The 20,568-nt window shown below is 43.0% G+C and overlaps 1 protein-coding gene across 1 annotated transcript in view; it reads right to left on the reverse strand.

Annotated features, from left to right (window-relative positions):
• The window catches only part of OSBP2 (oxysterol binding protein 2), a 313,014-nt gene that overhangs the window by 85,041 nt on the left and 207,405 nt on the right, over positions 1 to 20,568 (reverse strand). Inside the window, exons 5-7 of the mRNA XM_073558063.1 lie at positions 17,907 to 18,024; positions 15,083 to 15,149; positions 12,381 to 12,548 (exon numbers count right to left, since the gene is read on the reverse strand). Coding sequence (XP_073414164.1) covers positions 12,381 to 12,548; positions 15,083 to 15,149; positions 17,907 to 18,024 — 353 coding nt within the window. The remainder of the gene's footprint in view (positions 1 to 12,380; positions 12,549 to 15,082; positions 15,150 to 17,906; positions 18,025 to 20,568) is intronic.

The raw sequence follows: 20,568 nt of genomic DNA on the forward strand, positions 1-20,568 counted from the left end.
CCTCGTACACACACTCGGCTCCGCTCTGTACACCTCGTACACATACGCGGCTCCGCTCCGTACACCTCGCACACGCGCAGCTCAGCTCTGTACAGCTTGTACACACATGGCTCTGCTCTGTAAACCTAATACACATGCGGCTTTGCTCCATACACCTCGTACACACGCGGCTCCGCTCCATAAACACATGGATCAGCTCTGAACACTTTGTACACACAGGGCTCCGTTCCGTACACCTCGTACAGACGCGGCTCCGCTCCGTACACCTCGTACACACACTCGGCTCCGCTCGGTACACCTCGCACACACGCAGCTCAGCTCTGTACACAGGGCTCCGCTCCGTACACCTCGTACAAGCGCGGCTCCGCTCCGTACACCTCGTACATGCGCGGCTCCGCTCCATACACCTCGTACACACTCGGCTCCGCTCACCTTGTACACACACGGCTCCGCTCCGTACACCTCGCACTCTCGCGGCTCCGCTCCGTACACCTCGCACACTCGCGGCTCCGCTCCGTACACCTCGCACACTCGCGGCTCCGCTCCGTACACCTCGCACACTCGTGGCTCCGCTCCGTACACCTCGCACACTCGCGGCTCCGCTCCGTACACCTCGCACACTCGCGGCTCCGCTCCGTACACCTCGCACACTCGCGGCTCCGCTCCGTACACCTCGCACATTCGCGGCTCCGCTCCGTACACCTCGTACACACACAGCTCTGCTCCGTACACCTCGTACACACACGCGGCTTCGCTCTGTATAAACGTGGCTCCGTTCCGTACACCTCGTACACACACGCGGCTCCGCTCCGTACACTTCGCGCACACACACAGCCCCGCTCCGTACACCTCGCACACGTGCAGCTCAGCTCTGTACATACAGGGCTCCGCTCGGAACACCTCGCACACAGGCAGCTCAGCACACACAGAGCTCCGCACACCTCGTACACACACGCGTCTCCGCTCCGTACACCTCGTATACGCGCGGCTCCGCTCCGTACACCTCTCGCGTGCACGGCTCCGCTCCGTACACCTCTCGCGTGCACGGCTCCGCTCCGTACACCTTTCCCGTGCGCGGCTCCGCTCCGTACACTTCGTACACACATGCCTCTGCTCCGTACACCTCGTACACACACGGCTCCACTCCGTACACCTTGCACATTCGCAGCTACGTTCCGTACACCTCGTACACACACGGCTCTGCTCCGTACACCTCGTACACACACGCGGCTTCGCTCTGTATAAACGTGGCTCCGTTCCGTACACCTCGTACACACACGCGGCTCCGCTCCGTACACCTCGCGCACACACACAGCCCCGCTCCGTACACCTCGCACACGTGCAGCTCAGCTCTGTACATACAGGGCTCCGCTCGGAACACCTCGCACACAGGCAGCTCAGCACACACAGAGCTCCGCACACCTCGTACACACACGCGTCTCCGCTCCGTACACCTCGTATACGCGCGGCTCCGCTCCATACACCTCTCGCGTGCACGGCTCCGCTCCATACACCTCTCGCGTGCACGGCTCCGCTCCGTACACCTTTCGCGTGCGCGGCTCCGCTCCGTACACTTCGTACACACATGCCTCTGCTCCGTACACCTCGTACACACACGGCTCCACTCCGTACACCTTGCACATTCGCAGCTACGTTCCGTACACCTCGTACACACACGGCTCTGCTCCGTACACCTCGCACACACACGCAGCTACATCCACCCTGTAAACCCCTCCTGGCCCCACACATACTTCCCTCATCCAGCACCATGACAACCAGTACAGCAGAGTCCCACATACAATACATTGATGGCTGTGTGCACAGGACCTGTGATGAGGTCACAGGACAGGAGGAGTCAAGGGTCACATGATCAGGGGCCTCCAACTGAAACCCCTGATCATGTAACTCCTGACTCCTCCCCTCCTGTGACCTCATCACAGCTCCTGTGTGCACAGAGCAGGGATTTATCAGTGAGGGGCTGGCTCTGCGGTGGCCGGTGGGTCTGGGAGGGGGGAGGAAGGGGTCGGTACATGGGGGGGCGTGGCGCTATGGTGGCGGATTATAATGGGGCAATTTTCCCTGGGCTCTTGGGCCCTCCCACACCACTGGGCCCTGGGCTACCGCCCAGATTGACCTCATTATAATCCGCCACTGGGACTGCTCCATGATAGGTATACCGTGACGTGGTGGAGTGGCTTCGTATACATTTTTTGCAAAAAAAGTATCAACTAAATACCCTGTTTTTGTTATCTTTTACCAGCACTTGCTGCTTATTGTTACATATATTTTACAACAGAGTATTCATGCACGTTTGTCATACTATGTGTTTTTCTGTGTCTCAGTCTTTGGGTGTTGTGAACATTGTCTTACTGACCTGTTCATTCTTGTGCATGTCCCATGTGTTTTTAATTTATTCATTTCTTGCTCATGCAAGCTTTGAGAGATTCCCACCCCTCTCTTGTGGGACTTGCACATGAAGAGCCATTTTTCCCAGCGTGCCCATACCGGGCAGCGCCTTTCTGAATCCTGCTCATGTAGGTATTGTTCACATGATCAGGTTTAAATACATTAGATAGGACTGCTCTGAGAAGGGTATACCGTGACGTGGTGGAGTGGCTTCGTATACATTTTTTGCAAAAAAAGTATCAACTAAATACCCTGTTTTTGTTATCATCTTTTACCAGCACTTGCTGCTTATTGTTACATATATTTTACAACAGAGTATTCATGCACGTTTGTCATACTGTGTGTTTTTTCTGTGTCTCAGTCTTTGGGTGGTGTGAACATTGTCTTACTGACCTGTTCATTCTTGTGCATGTCCCATGTGTTTTTAATATATATATATATATATATATATATATATTATGTATATATATACACATACATACACACACACACACACACACACACACACACACTGTCTCTTTAACTCTTCCTCTGGTTTATTGTATATATGGCATAAACTAACACAAAGTGAAAAATAAACATGGCCATTTGAGCAAAACAGGAAAACAAAACAAAATGGTATACAGTCGCTTCTCTACAGCTGCGGAGATCTGCCCGCTCAGGATATAACAGCCAGGTTCAGTACAGTTTAAAGGGCCTGTCACACTAAGCGATATCGCTAGCAATATCGCTATAACGTCACTGGTTTTTGTGACGTTATAGCGATATTGCTAGCGATATCACTATATGTGATACTTACCTCCAACCGCTCCCCCGCTGGTTATCGCTGATCGCGCGAGAACGTCCTGGACCGTTTCCCGTCGTCAGCTTCCTGCTGTGATGATGAGCGACGCGTGGACTCGGGCGGACGTCAGGATCGCCTCGTCTGACAGGTAAGTAACGACCCCCGACCCCTGCAATGTCGCTGGTAAGATCTGCCTGTGTGGCAGCTCACTAGCGACCACTTAGCGATGTACCAGCGATCCTGACCGCGTCATATCGCTGGTCGGGATCGCTGGTACATCGCTAAGTGTGACAGTACCTTAACACAAAACCACTTCTCTGGAGTTGCCGGCTCCAGACACACTGAATGTCTCTGGAGGCAGACTATTTAAACCCCAGACCACACCCTCGGGTGGAAATGAGGTGGACAACCTCCCACCCGCTCTATGGCTGTCCTCAAAAACCTAGCCCTTAAAATGGCTGATTAACCCCTCGCAACACTTAGTGTGCTGGGGGCAACATTTGGGTTTCAAATCACTGAAGCTAATAGCCTATTATTGGCAGTAACACTATAACTACTGTATGGGTTATCAGAATTAATCATCACCAAGCAAAATATATATTCTAAGGTCTTTCCACCAACAAGATCTAAAATGTGTAGTCACAATTTATAAAAACTACAAGTTGTATTTGCTCATATTTATATGGTCCCGTTTCCTATACATTCGTCAGTTTATTCCTTAACATCTTTGATTCTTTATTTTAGAATACAGTCAATAGTAACACATTGAATATCTCTATTAAAGAGAAACTGTCACCAGGTTTTTGCAACCTGAGAACAGCATAATGTAGAGACAGAGACCATGACTCCAGCGATGTGTAACATACTGGGCTGCTTGATGTAAATTTGGGAAAAAAAATCACAGATTTTTCAGCAGGAGATAATCACTTTAGGACTAGTAAACCTACTGCCATGTAATCCTCCATATTCATGAGTTCTGTGTGACCCCGCCCCTACCACTGACTGGCAGCCGTCTGCCTGTACAGAAAGCTGCCAATCAATGGTGTGTGTATGGGGATGGGGGAGTATACAATACTCAGTATTCAGAGATCTGCATTAGAGAAAACAGTGATTTTATTAAAACTGTAGTAAGCAGCCCCTACATCATGCTGCTTTTTGATGGGACCAGGGGATGACCTCCGCCATCCCTTGGTCCCTCCTGATCCGTCCCCTGGCCCGGTGCTGTCTTCATGGAAAAAAATGGCGGGTGCATGCGCAGATTAGGACATTTTTCCCATTGATTCCTTTTGTTCACTGTGATTGACCCTATCACAGTGATCAAAATAGAAAAAATAGTAAATCAATCCCCCTTAGATAAAAATGATAAAATAATTTTTTAAATATTTTTTCCATTCTTTGCAGTTGAGCTTAGGGAAAAGGTTAGAGTTGGGATTAGAGTTACGGCTGAGGTTGGGGTTAGGCCTGTGTTAGGGTTAGGGGTGTATTAGGGTTGGGGTTAGAATTGGGATGTTTTCAAAAGCAAAACTAGAAGCTTGGGCTGATAAATGGCAAATGAGCTTTAATGGGGATAAATGTAAGGTCATGCACTTGGGTAGAACGAACAAGTTGTATAATTATGTGCTTAATTGTAAAACACTGGGCAAAACAGTCACTGAAAAAGACCTGGGTGTATGGGTGGACGACAAACTCACATTTAGTGGCCAGTGTCAGGCAGCTGCTGCAAAGGCAAATAAAATAATGGGATGACTATATAAGTCACTAGTGCGACCACACTTAGAATACTGTGTACAGTTCTGGTCTCCGGTGTATAAGAAAGACATAGCTGAACTGGAGCGGGTGCAGAGAAGAGCGACCAAGGTTATTAGGGAACTAGGGGGTCTGCAATACCAAGACAGGTTATTACACTTGGGGTTATTTAGTTTGGAGAATCGAAGGCTTAGGGGTGATCTTATTACAATGTATAAATATATGTGGGGACAATACAAAGACCTTTCTAATGATCTTTTTACTCTTAGACCTGTGACGGGGACAAGGGGGCATCCTCTACGTCTGGAGGAAAGAAGGTTTAAGCATACTCACAGACGCGGATTCTTTACTGTAAGAGCAGTGAGACTATGGAACTCTCTGCCATATGATGTTGTAATGAGTGATTCCCAACTAAAATTTAAGAAGGGACTGGACGCCTTTCTTGAAAAGTATAATATTACAGGGTATATACACTAGTTTCCTTGATATTGCGTTGATCCAGGGAGCTAGTCTGATTGCCGTATGTGGAGTCGGGAAGGAATTTTTTTTCCCCAATGTGAAGCTTACTGTTGCCACATGGGTTTTTTTTGCCTTCCTCTGGATCAACATGTTAGGGCAAGTTAGGATAGGATATGGGTTGAACTAGATGGACTTAAAGTCTCCCTTCAACCTTAATTACTATGTTACTATGTTACTAAAAAAAAAAAAAAAAAAAAAAAGACGATATGACGACTAGTGTTGAGCGCAAGTGCATCATGTGGTCGGGTATGCACGGATTCCCGCATGATTTTTTTTGGTGTCTAACAGCCGCGAAACATGCGGGGCAGGGACTCGAGCATGTCACAAGCACCTGTGATATTTCGTGCTTACACAAACACCCGATGCAAGTTGGAGTAGTGAACACTTGTGCTCAACACTAATGATGACATATTCAATATGATGACCTAATGTTATCAAACTCTGTGTCGCACCTGTGGGTTCAAAATGCTCACTATACCCCTGGATAAAATCCTTGAGGGGTATGGTTTCCAAAATGGTGTCACTTGTGGTGGGTTTCTGCTGTTTAGGCACATGAGGCTCTCTCCAAACGCAACATGGCATCCGCTAATTATTCCAGCAAATTCTACATTCAAAAAATCAAATGGGGCCCGGATGGGTTCTCGGTAGAGTTTTATAAACTGTTACAACCCTTAATTACTCCACACCTCACTTCTCTTTTTAACCATATTTTGGACTCTGGTTCTCTGCCGGATAGATTTAATAAAGCCTGTCTGTCATTACTTCTAAAACCGGGCAATGATCCGCTTCTCCCTGCCTCGTACCGCCCGATTTCCCTTTTAAATATTGATTTTAAATTGCTCACCAAAATCATGGCTAATAGATTACAGTCTATGCTTCCTGATATTCTTACCTCATCTCAAACGGGCTTTGTCCATGGTCAGTCTATCACTTACAATATCAGGACGGCGTTAACGGCCATCACACATAGTTATCAGGCTAGAGCCAAGCAGAATATACTGGTCAGCCTCGACGCTGATAAGGCTTTCGACCGTGTGTCCTGGTCTCATCTTATCAGAACTCTGAAGTATAGACTGGCTTTACCTTTTTTAATTTTATACGCACAGTTTACACTAACTCCCAATCTTCGATTTGGCTTAATGGTATCCAGTCAGCCCCTTTTTCCATCTTCAGGGGAACGAGGCAGGGCTGTCCTCTGTCACCTTTGTTGTTTAATATAGCCCTTGATCCCTTACTAAGATATCTAGAGATGATTCCGTCCTTTGGGGGCATAGGGGTTGGTCACCATACACTTAAAACGTTGGCATGTGCTGATGATATCTTACTAATGATATCCAATCCTAAGGAATCCATTTCCTCTATAATGGACGCCTTTAATGAATTTGGAGCAGTTTCGGGATTTCGTATAAACTTTAATAAATCTCATGCTTTAGCTATTTTTAAAACTGCTCGGAAACAGAGGCCGTTCCCTTTTCCCTTTCAGTGGGCGAGAAATTCTTTACGTTATCTTGGCGTGGACCTACCATCAAATCCTCATGATATCTATAAATTAAATGTTCAGCCTCTTATTTCTGTAGTTATAATTCAATCCTGGAAATCCCTTAAATTATCCTTTGCAGGTAAAGCCCATCTAATTAAAATGATCTCTTTCCCTAAAATATTCTTTCCTTTACAGACGCTCCCGGTTCTACTTTCTAAAGCTGATGATAGGCTACTGACACGAGCCTTCCGCCAATTTATTTGGGGTCAGAAGGGGGCTCTAGAATTAGTGTTTTTAAGCTACAGCAAACCAAATCTTTGGGTGGACTTAATCTCCCAAATTTACGCCTCTACAGTATAGCGGCTGCTTTTCGCCATTCCCTTGACTGGATATATGCCTTTAATCGCTTCACTAATACCCCAATAGATGAGGCCATGTGTAGACCCTTCAGCCTCCCAGCAATGCTTCACCTACGAAATGCTGAAATTCCAGTGGAGGTTAGAGATAATCCTCTATTATGGTCGATAGTGTTGGGATGGCGTCAAGCTAGACGAGTTAGCGGTCTGGACCCCCACATCTCGATGTTTCTTCCCTTTCAAGGTAACCCCTCTTTTCTACAAGGCAAGCCACCACCCATTTACAAGGTGCTTGGAAACAATGGGTGTAGACTGGTCTGAGATACATTAACAAATAATCAATGCCTTCTTACCTTAGAGGACATGATTTTCAAATACCCAATCCTTACAGAAAACAAACAATTTTACTATCTCTCAAATTAGACATTATGTAAGCTCAATATTGCGAGACATACCGGATGATGCTAGAACACACCCTCTAAATTTTATATCCATTAAAGCCCAAATGGGAACTTATTCTATGAGTCTTATATATAAATCATTAAAGCCTTCTATACATTGGTCAGACTCTTCAACAGGCCCAGGAAAATGGGTTGCTCAATTAACGAACTGTCGGGTAAAGGTCCTTTTGAAAGACACTCTGCGTATTAACTCTATATTACCATGTGACAGTTACATAACCATGTCTCTTATGATATTTCATAGAGAATACATCTCCCCGGAGGTCAAGTCTAAAATGTCCCCCTACAGGGGACTATCCCTGCCCTAAATGCTTACACTCTCCAGCTGATATTTTCCATTACCTTTGGGACTGCCCAAAAATAAGGGAGGTGTGGGATACACTTCTGCAACATCTCATCAACACTTTTGGCATATCTATATCTCTCTCCTCGGAGTGGGCCATATTTAATATTCTCGCACAGGACCAGTTGGTGAGGCTTTCTGTCCAGCAGCACCGCATCTTGTTCATATGGGCGACAGCCACACGTAAAAGCATTCTCCATTTGTGGGCACAAGATGTAACACCTTCTTCAAGCCTAATTACTACGAAAGAAACATATCTCTTCAAAATGGTTTGGATAGAGGCCTTACTTAATAAAGAAAAAGACACTGAACGCTTTTTTTTCACATGGTCCTCTTTTATCAATACTCAGACATCTTCCACACGCCAGGCGATACATAGTTGTTTCCAGCTCACCAACTGGTATATGAGAGAGCAGCTTGCAGGTAATATCCCTGTTAGACTGGTTTGAAATTGTGTTACGAAGTTATGGAATCTTCCCGGGGGAGTGGGGGGGGAGCGGGAGTGGGGGGGGAGCGGGAGGGGGGGGGGGGGGGGGTTATAGTTGAAAAATGCCGTCTAATGTTAAAAATATTGCATATATGTTCTTCTGTTATGTTATTGGACATTATATGTATACTTTGTATTACACTCAATAAAGACGGTTTAAAAAAAAAAAAAAAATCAAATGGCGCTCCTTCCTTTCCAAGCCCTGCCCTGCGCCCAAACAGTAGATTTTCCCCACAAATAAGGTATCGGCATACTCAGGAGAAATTGCACAACAAAGTTTGGAGTCTATTTTCTACTGCTACCCTTGTGAAAATAAAAAAGTTTTGGTCTAAAGTAAATTTTTGGTGAATAAAAATTAAATGTTCATTTTTTTCCTTCCACACTGCTTCAGTTTCTGTGAAACACCTAAAGGGTTCATAAACTTCTTGAATGTAGTTTTGAGCACCTTGAGGGGTCTAGTGTTTTAGAATGGTGTCACTTTTGGATCCTTTCTGTCATACAGACCCCTCAAAGTCACTTCATATATGATGTGGTCCCTACAAAATGGTGAAGAAATCGCTGGTCAACTTTTAACCCTTCTAACTTCCTAACAAAAAAAAATATGTTTCAAAAATTGTGCTGTTGTAAAGTAGACATGTGGGGAATGTTATTTATTAACTATTTTGTGTGACATAACTCTTTGATTCAAGGGCATAACAATTAAAAGTTTGAAAATTGTGAAATTTTCAGCAAACTTCTGTTTATTGTCACAAATAAGTGAATATCCAAGAAGTATCATTTCTCCTTGCGGAGAATGACATGCTGAGCATGCTTAGCATGTCATTCTCCGCAAGGAGAAATGATACTTCTTGGATATCGGTCAGACACCTCTCTCACAGCCAAACCAGATCTTACACTTTGCACTGACGAGGGGCAGCACCCCGAAACACAGGGTCTGCAAATTGAGATTCTGGCTTGGCTTTTATCCTTAGTCATGTGACAAGGCTTGTTAAAAGGTCGACATTGACTTTTAGGATTGCTACTTCCAATAGGTGGCACTAGAGTTCTAGTCCTCTTCCTCTCTGAAGAGACAATTTGTATAATTAGCAAATAAGTGAATGTCATATGAAATGCAAATTGCCTCTTCAGAAAGAAAGAGGACTTTTACTCTACAGCGCCACCTATTGGTAGTAGCGATCCTACAAGTCACAATGAACCCTTTAACGAGTCTTGTAGTATGACTTAGGATACAAACCAAATCAGAATCTCAATTTGCAGACACGGTGTTTCGAGCTGTTGGCTCTCGTCAGTGCAAAGTATGAGATCTGATTTGGCTAGGTGAGAGGCTCTGGACTAGGGTCTAAGAAGTAAGGTTTCTCCTTGCGGAGAGTGACATGCCAGCTGTGGCTTGTCAAGGTAAGGAGGCTTATTCGCCGTGCAATGCTCCTCTGGGAAAATAATATGCAAATTGCCTCTTCAGAAAGAAAGAGGACTTTTACTCTACAGCGCCACCTATTGGTAGTAGCGATCCTACAAGTCACAATCAACCCTTTAACGAGTCTTGTAGTATGACTTAGGATACAAACCAAATCAGAATCTCAATTTGCAGACACGGTGTTTCGAGCTGTTGGCTCTCGTCAGTGCAAAGTATGAGATCTGATTTGGCTAGGTGAGAGGCTCTGGTAAAAGTCCTCTTTCTTTCTGAAGAGGCAATTTGCATATTATTTTCCCAGAGGAGCATTGCACGGCGAATAAGCCTCCTTACCTTGACAAGCCACAGCTGGCATGTCACTCTCCGCAAGGAGAAACCTTACTTCTTAGACCCTATGTCATATGAAAGAAATTTTATCACTATCATGAAGTACAATATGTCACGAAAAAGCAATCTCAGAATCAGTGAGATGTGTTGAAGTGTTCCAGAGTTAGTACCACATAAAGTGATACCGGTTGAGAATTGTAAAATTTGGCTTGGTCATTAAGGTCAAAATTGGCTCGGTCATTAAGGGGTTAGTCTTTTACCCGAAATCAAGAGGTGTTTGTCCCATAACCTGACCCAGCTAGAAGACTACTGTCTAGTCAAATGCCAAAATGTTAACAGTAAAAACTCTCCAAGCAAAAAAAAACAAACCCTAGTAAGACATACAAAAATAATAACTGCACCGATTTTGGGAAAAAAATTAACATGTTAGTTTTACTGCAAAGTGGATGCCGTCAACAAGAAATATGAAGAAAAAACAATTACGGAACTAACTTTTTGCTTCAATCCACCTCTCAAACTTTTTTCATTTTTTTTCTGTAGTTTCTAAGATAGATTATAAAATCAAATTTGTCCACAAAAAGAATTTGTCATATGACTACGTACTGCAGATGGAAAAATACAAAAATGATAGCTGGTGGAAGGAGGGTATGAAAAAAACAAGCAAAAAAAATCTTAGTCCTGAAAGGTTTACTCAGTGTTATCATTAGATAGGGTGACCAGGGAATTAGTAAAGAGCAAATCTATACATGTGTGGCTGGCTTAACATTTCACACTTTATGCAAAGGTCAAAGTAACAACTGGAGGAATGAAAGCTTTCTTTTCACATCAGAGAACAAAAATACAAGATCAGCTCCAAGAAAAAGGCGGCTCTCCACTATAACAGAACTCAAGGGCAGAAGCAGGAGGATAAAAAAGGAAATAGTCACATGTAAGAAGCCGTAGCGCGTAACATCTACTAGAATTGTCCTTTACTCGGGAGAAATCCATAAACAAGACACACAAACTCAGCAGGAAGGCCACGGGAACGGCCGGAACACAAGACGAAAGATCAAATAATGGGGTCAAAATCATCCAACCAAAAGGATAAAAAGAGCAAGGAAAAGAGACAACACATTGCCGAACACTATGGAGAGCTCTGCAGTCACCTCACCTAATTGCAGATTTTTGTTACATGCTTGTGGGGGAGGGGAGGGCCTTATTAGGAAAAAGTGGCTGTAATTTACACTGATATGGTCACCTTCTGTTTCTTATAGTAATAACCAAAAACTTTATAATTATAGTCAATGAACTCTTTTAAATAATTATACCAATAAATGTGCCGGATGACCATTCGTGATATGTGTGGTTGGACGCCACGATCACTCCTCCTTAAATATCCTCCACAGACGGCATTGTCTGGGACTCTGTATAACATTGCAGGCATTAATCCATATTAATCAGCCCATTTTCCTTTTTATAATTTTTAAAATGTAAAAAATGACTATATATACAGTATATATTTTTTTGCCTAAAATTCAAAGGATATGTGACATCTTTAGGCCTTTTAGAGATCATTTCATCCGCAACTTGCGTAACTATTCACCATAATTGTGCCTAGGGGTGCCCAAACATGCCACTGTATGAATATGTATGACTTTTTGGAAATGTATGACAGCACACCATAATAAGGCGCCGTCAGGTGGTCACCAACAAGGGAAGGTCAGCCCTACTGATGGTAAGATTATGCACACAGCTTCACAAGAAGATGGTAGCCCAGCAGTTATACCCAGTGTTCCAGGTCTCTCTTTATAGGATGCCCCATGTAAAATCACCTTGGATGACAGTTTTTAGTTGCATTATGACTACATGGACTTTTTGGAAGTCATCAGGGTATTATGATTATTATCATAGAATGGTAGGGTTCGAAGGGACCTCCAGGGTCACCTGGTCCAACCCCCTGCTCAATATTAATATGATACCTGTAATATGATGAAGAATTACTAAATCCACTCAAAGATTAGTAAGTGTATGAAATGTGGCATAAATGCATCTATGTATAACAGACGTGGCGCCTCACTTACAGGCATGGGGATCTTGGATAGCTCTTTTCCTATGCAGTTCTTCATTATGCTCCAGAGATTAAGGCTGTAGTTTGGTTTATCTGGAATTCGAGTCCTTCTCCTTTTTCTAGGCAAGAGATCTTTGCGTTTTGAGTCATAGTAGCTGCTTTCATGTGAGCTATGGAATACCTAGGTGAGAGATGGAAAACGGAGACATTGCTCATCAGCGATATAGGTCATTGTATGCAATGTACGCCTGGGCAGAACTAATGGCAAGTGAGTATTTTGACCATTACATCATTTTATGCAGATTTTACAACTCCAAGCTGTATAAATGTGAAAGCTTATTGGATGAAGCAGATCAGGTGATTTGTGTAATGAGGGTGGGTGAGGCCTAAGGATATAACACCCTTTATCACGGTGTGCAGAATTATTAGGCAGCTTATTTTCCTCAAGCAAAATGGGCCAAAAGAGAGATTTACTGACTATGAAAAGTCAAAAATTGTTAAAAGTCTCACATATGGACACAGCACTTTTGAAATTGCTAAAATATTGGGGTGTGATCAGAGAACCATCAAAAGTTTTGTTGCAAATAGTCAACAGGGCCTCAAAATATGTTGAGAGAAAAAGACACTCATTAACTACTAAAGACATGAGAAGAATCAAGCGTGAAGCAACCAGGAGCCCATTATCCTCCAGTGCTGACATATTCCAGGACTACAACCTCTCAGAAATAAGGTGACCAGTACCAAAGACATAGCCAAGGTAAGCAGGGCTGAAATCTGGTCTGTGAATGGCAGGTCACTGTTAATCTTGCAAATAGAAGAGGCTGGTCATTCACAGACAGGAGCCAGGCGGAGGAATCACAGACAGGGAGGTGAAGACCCCGTGTACAGTCCGGCCCCTGTGCACCGAAGTCTAATTAGCAGAAAACTTCAAATAGTGATTAAAGGAGCACAAAGCGGATTTCTTCACCAAAGGTATCAATGTAATCAGTATTAAAGTGCCATTACAGTCATGTCATTACTTTATATTACAAAGCTGTGCTGACAGATTCTCTTTAAAGATGAAAAATAATGACATGGCTCCTTACTCACCTGACCTAAACCCTATTGAGAAATTGTGGGCCCTTCTTAAACTAGATATTTATGGCGAAGGAAAACAGTATACTTCCCTGAACAGTGTCTGGAGGCTGTGGTTGGTGCTGCCCAAAAAAAGTTGATAGTCAACAAATTAAGAAACCGGCCTACTGTCAAGCACAGTGTGGGAAAGACTAAACGCAACACCAAAGGATGAGGGGAAGGAAGCCCAGACACTAGGGAAAGGGGTAGTGGAGACCGCTAGGCAGATCTAATAACACCCTACCTGCCCTACTGTCCCTAAATTGGTTCCTCACCAATCGCAGAGCTGGAAACCTAACCCCTGTATCTCCCTAGAGGTAAGCCCTGGATAGGGAGGAGGGTGGGATGAACACTGGGCAGTCCCCACTGTAAACTAAAGACAAAAAGGTAGACAGACAAGGGGAATGAACTTAGTTTGAGCAGACTAAAAGAGGTAACACCAAACGTCCTCAAACAGCTCCAGAGAGGGAGTCAGCTGACTTTTATAGCTCCAAGCCTTCACAAGGTAAAAATGTGAATATCACCGGTGACTCCCGGAAGCAGACTGGGGATTTATAAACACCCAGGTCCAGGTGTGTCAACTAGAGCTGGAGAGAGGGTCCAAGAGTCAGAAGGATTAACCAAGAGTCAGAAGGATTAAGGAGGAGTCTGTAAAGCCAAACGCAGGGACCTTCTGCAGCCAGATGCAGAGCGACAGTCTGTTGCATCTGACACACCCGTGACACCTACTCCAAGGGGAGTTTATGACTATTATTGAAAAAAAAGGGGGACTATATTGGTCACTGATGTTTTTAATGTCAGAAATGTATTTTTGTACATTGAGTTGTTTGGTTATTATTCTCACTTTAACAAATGAAAAGAAACAACTAAGATGGGAAAATTTATGTTTTTCATTTAGTTGAATAATTATTCTGCTCCTAAGAAAGACAAACCTTCACTCTTTCTTATACTATATGTACAGGTTTATTAACCTTTTAAATTGACAGACCGCACTGGAGATCAATAGTACAGTTAATCTTCAACTATACAAATCGCCTAATAATTGTGCACACATTGTAATTTATCAGGAAATGTTGCACAAGATGGACTTGTGCCTATTTCACCTTATATATTTATGTGTAATTCTACTTAAACTGTAGAAAGTCCGATTCTGGTCTAAATGACTTGAATATTGTTTTTTCATGGTTGACTAGATATTGATTTTTGGTGGATTCTGCAATTCTCAGCAAGAAATTCAAGTAACCTAATAAGTAAAGGAGCTGCCATGTCAGTTAGGGGTCTGGGGGATAACTTGTTGATGGTTGATTATTTTGCCTGTCTCAAATGATTTGTGTCCCCCATAGACAGAAGCAGAATCAGTGCCATCTGGTAACTGCCTCGCACTCCACAGACAGTAACACACTTCTGACAAAATATGATAATGATCCCGGAAGCCTTAAAATGGCTAATTTGAGAAGGATCCATATATAGGTCATGCATTGGTTTATATCAGAACCATTCTTCTGTGCAGTAGAACTTGCTGTGTTGGTTTTTAAAGCTAGTTCACCATAAATTTACGTTCTGTAATCTCTCCATAATTTGTGTGGTAACTAATATACTTACATTGTCTTCTAGATGCCAATCATCAGGGTGGCCTCCACTTGCACTGCTCAGATTGCTGCCAGAACGCCTACCAATACACATACAAATACATTACAGTAACACATATCTTATAAAAATAAAATTATAATATATATATATATATATATATATATATATATATATATATATATATATATATATATATAACCATTGGTAACACATTACGCTGTGAAGGTTTAAAATCCTGCAGTACCCGCAACGTCCCCCTGCTCAAAAAGGCACATGTGCAGGCCCGTCTGAAGTTTGCCAATGAACACCTGGATGATTCTGTGAGAGATTGCAAGAATATGTTGTAGTCAGATGAGACAAAAATTGAGTTTTGGCATTAACTCAACTCGCCGTGTTTGGAGGAAGAGAAATGCTGCCTATGACCCAAAGAACACCATCCCCACTGTCAAGCATGGAAGTGGAAACATTATGTTTTGGGGGTTTTTCTCTGCTAAGGGTACAGGACTGCTGTCTTCACCGCATCAATGGGAGAATGGATGGAGCCATGTACCGTAAAATCCTGAGTGACAACCTGCTTCCTTCCACCAGGACATTAAAAATGGGTCGTGGCTGGGTCTTCCAGCAAGACAATGACCCAAAACATACAGCCAAGGCAAAAAAGGAGTGGCTCAAAAAGAAGCACATTAAGCTCATGGAGTGGCCTAACCAGTCTCCAGACCTTAAGCCCATAGAAAACTTATGGAGGGAGTTGAAGCTCCGAGTTGCCAAGCGACAGCCTTAAAATCTTAATGATTTAGAGATGATCGGCAAAGAGGAATGGACCAAAATTCCTCCTGACATGTGCTCAAACCTCATCATCAACTACAAAAAAGTCTGACTGCTGTGCTTGCCAATAAGGGTTTTGCCACCAAGTATTAAGTCTTGTTTGCCAAAGGGATCAAATATTTATTTCTCACTGCAAAATGGAAATAAATTTATATAATTTATACAATGCGATTTTCTTTTTGATATTCTATCTCTCAATGTTAAAATTAACCTACCCTTAAAATTATAGAGTGTTCATGTCTTTGTTAGTGGACAAACTTACAAAATCAGCAAGGGATCAAATATTTATTTCATTATTTCCTTCACTATATATATATATATATCACTTACAAGGGAAATATGTACAATTCTGCTTTATCATAAGTAGCGCATGGTGTATTAAAAGGAGCCTGTCATGTCGTTTTTTGCTATTAAAATGGCCCCGGTGTGCTTTTAGTGAAGCAATGTGCGTCACTAACATGGTTTTCTCAATGAACAGTTCCCAGTATTATGTTTAAAAAAACACTTTATACCACTAGGGGATTTAACTCTTAGCACCAGAATCATAATTACAGAAAATAAGTCATTTCACCTAAATATGGCCACAAGATTGTTATACTGTAAGATTAATTGTACTAAATTACATAATGTAATAATAATCTTCTATATATATATATATAAAGCTGAGTGTACTGTATGTATGTGTGTGTATGTATCAAGCCACGCCCACTCCACATAGCCCCGCTCACTGGTGGCTGGAGAGCGGGTTTGCAGTGGGAAAGTGCAGGACGCAGGTGGAGAGCGGAGCTGCGAAGGAGAGAGCGGGACGCGGATGGAGAGCGAGGTTGTGGAGGGATAGAGCGGGACGGCGCGTGGAGAGTGGGGATATGGAAGGAGAGAGCGGAGCTGTGGAGGGAGAGAGTGAGGCTGCGGAGGTATACAACAGGACGGCGCATGGAGAGCGGGCCTGCAGAGGGAGAGAGCGGGATGGCGGGTGGAGAGTGGGGCTGCGAAAGGAGAGAGCGTGATGGCGGGTGGAGAGCGGGGCTGTTAAGGGAGAGAGTGGGACCCACAGTTAGTTACTATGCCCGGGCAACGCCGGGCTCTTCAGCTAGTACATTATAATAAAGCAATGAAATAGGCTTTAGAGCATCTGGCACTGAAACAGAAATCTCAATCTATTCATACATGATCTCATGTCATTAGATTACACGTGGGTTGAGAACCTTTTTCAGTCTCTTACTCTTGGAGTTGTGAACACGGCCCATCCCTGGTTTATACATAGAAGTGAGGAATTCTGGGAGTGTGGCATGTCAATGTCAGACATCTCCAGGCATCCAGACAGAAAGCCATCATGACAAGCGGGCAGATGCTGTCCATAAATTCTCTGGCTGGATATTTTATCATATCTAAAAAATAGTTCTCCAGTCAATATTGTAGGAAAAAAAATAGAAGAATCAGATCCAGGGAACGTTACAATGACAGCAGCGTCCTGTGACCTGCGAGTATAATCACATATCTGACTTTTTCTTCTATGTTGAACTACCAACAAATAAGCGGAGATCAGCCATAAAGTAGTAACAAATTCCTTAAGGAGGACCTGTCACCAAGTCAATAGTGGCCGGTGTTTGCTTTTATTTTATTCCTACTGTTCCCTCCCGAGTATTTTTTTTCTTACATCTGCCGTATGGTTCCAGAGATATGTGCCTTTTAATTCAGTGCTTTACCAGGGGGCATTGCTCACAGCCTGAAGACACGTCCCCTGAGGATCCTGTAAGCCACGCCTCCTTGCAAACACCCTAAAAATAAACACCAATCTAAATATCACTGGAACTGTATAATGGGTTAAAAAAAAGCCAGACATACTCAGGAGAGGCAGGAATAAAAGAAGACCAAAAACTGGCCACTAGTGACCTGGTGACAGATGCTGTAAGTCCTGAACTGCATACATGTGTCATAGCAGATGTGCCTATGTTCTGTCAGATGTGGCCAAGAGACGGTGGCTGCTTTACAAGAGATGTATTAAGGTTACCTGTGCTGTTTGGGGTCAGTTGTTACTGTGATAAAGGCTTGTGCGTCCTCCATGGCATCAAAATACTCTGTCTCCTCATCTTCATCACTGGCCTCCCCTTTTACAGCTTGGACACTCCCTGAGAAAGGGAACAAAATGACAGGGTAGTGGTAACATCGGAAGCTTCTGCTCACCCTCCATTTCTCACAGCATCTGTTAGGAGTACTGTTTTTACTACAGGCCTTTAACCATACAGCCCTTGCTCTTTTAACAGCTGAGATTTTGGTACAATTGAATCCATTTTAGGCAATACCTCATTGGATAAATCTCTGGGATGTTCTTATGTGTTTAAAATACTATCCAGCCATTTCTAAATCAGTTTAAAGAAGACATCCCATGAATATTTTTTTCAATAAATGTGTATATGTGCATGTGATGTAGTGTGAGTGTATTAATATACTCCCCTGACGCTGTTCTCTCTTAAGTCCAGAATCGTTCTTCCCCTGTTCTGAGTGACACCACCTCTCTGCAGACTCTCCAGGTGACTCTCCGGTCACACTATATGACCCGGAATTGGCATTTAAAATGTAAGTCTAGAGAGCGTCAGAACAAGACTCCATTAGCTGACATTGTAAAAATGACTTCTGGCTCACGCATAGAGCTAGCCAGTTAGTTGCATTTGTGGTGACAAAATTAAAGCTGCACTCTGAAACGCTATGGTACGTAAACATTGAATATATGAAGTTGGAACTACATTACTGCTGTAGAAAACATTTTAAAAAATGAAGGTACTTGGTGCACAAATTGGCCAATTCGTCTGAGCCCAACAGCCAGCGACAAGGCGATCCCCTTTGTTGGGACCCTAAACCTAACATGATGCCTCGCCTGGGCTAAAAGCCTACAATTAATTTATATGGGCAGGTCCCAACAAAAGGATACGCCTTGTCATTGGCTGTTGGGCTCAGACGAATTGGCCAATTTGTGCGCTAAGTACCATCATTTTGTAACATATTTTCTACAGCAGTAATGGAGTTACAATTACATCTATTCAATGTTTACGTATCATAGCTTTCATTTTGTTAGTTACATAGAGTGGCTCTGTTAGTTTGAAAAAAGGGGAATGGGAGAAGTCAGCTCATCATTTTAATTCTTTTTCCAATAATGAGTTCCATGCACGGAGCCGCCTGGGCTTGGGAGTGCAAGTTCCGAAGAAAAAATGATTAAGACCGGAGTGTCGAAACGCGTCGGTTGCTAGCTCTCTGGTATCTATATGTTGTCAGCATTTTGCCTGTTTTTATTAATTTTTTCCATTAAAGACGAAGTTTTATATTTTTCTACGCTGGAGTAACTTTTTTTCTTCATTCTTTGGCTTTGTTAGTTTGCACCTGTTCACATTTGTCTCTGTTTTGCATTGCCATCAGTTTTTTGATATTTGCAATAGTGGTGATGTCATTCACAAACGAAGCAGAACGGCATTGGATCCCAGAGCGAGCAGCTGTAGATGAGCATGTTAACCCCCACCCTGCACGCAATTCACATATATACACATTTAAAGAAAAAAAAAATATTAATGAAGTGCATATTTAAAAGTCACAGACACCTTTGGGAACCAAATTTTACTTCAAGTAGTCTATTTTTAGGCCAAAAAAATATATATATTTTTCAGAATCTCATGTACCGGAGACATGAATCCATTTTTTCTCTGCGTTCATTTATGATCACATAATTCGGATCAACTTTATGTGGACATAGATCAGCTGCGCAAACCTCAGAAAAAAGAATCGACAAACTCACTGAGAGATTGTCAGTTAACTCATTTTGCAGGCAGCATAGACAGTGCAACACAAACGCTGTAAAATTTAAATTTTTGCATAGGTAGGAAAAACTTGCTGACCTATTCCCTTTAAGTAAAACCAAAAATTCCACGTAATGTGTCCATATCCTTTAGGAAGCTGGAGGACAATCAGTATAACTGAACTTGTAATTCAGCTTTCCTGAAGTCTTGAAATGCAAAGGTATCTGTTATACAAGCGGAAATCCTATTAAGTGACGTCTAGCTTTCCCAAGTGAAGTAAAACTGTTCTAAATGCCAGCGATCTCCAGTGCTAAAGTACTTCACACTGGACTGGAATTGATTATTTTAGGAGAAAAGACTCACATAAAGCACATTTTCCTGCATTATTTAAGCAACTCTATGGGGTTTTTTTCCCGACGTAAAAACCCTATTACATTCTAAATGTCTCCTTTTCAGCCTTTGGACATTCACAATATGTTAATGCAGACACATAGAATAATATGGATATAATATATAGTTTATTTCAGGCCAACTTCATCAGGCGGTCAGTGAATACCGCATAGACTTCTAGTGTTAATAGGGTCACAAATTAAACAGATACAATTTAATATAAGAATATATGTAAATCGACAACAAAGCAAAATGAGACCTTCGGTAAACCGGCAGAGAAACTCACCCATTCTCAGCTGTCCAAGTCAAAACCTCTGTATCAAAGCTAAAAATATATCATTGGTGCCAACAGAAAATCCAGGAAGAATTAAAATGACCGTCAGCTGAAAAACGCAGAGCCGCAAAATTCAATGACGGCGACTGGTAAAATGCTACTTAACAAAGTGGATTTAGGATGTAGAAGTGCCGAGGGTCAATTTTAGACCTGGATTCTGTGTG

Source organism: Dendrobates tinctorius, unplaced genomic scaffold (assembly GCF_039654945.1).
Source record: "Dendrobates tinctorius isolate UK_male_01 unplaced genomic scaffold, ASM3965494v1 ptg000003l, whole genome shotgun sequence".
Classification (NCBI taxonomy): Eukaryota; Metazoa; Chordata; class Amphibia; order Anura; family Dendrobatidae; genus Dendrobates; species Dendrobates tinctorius.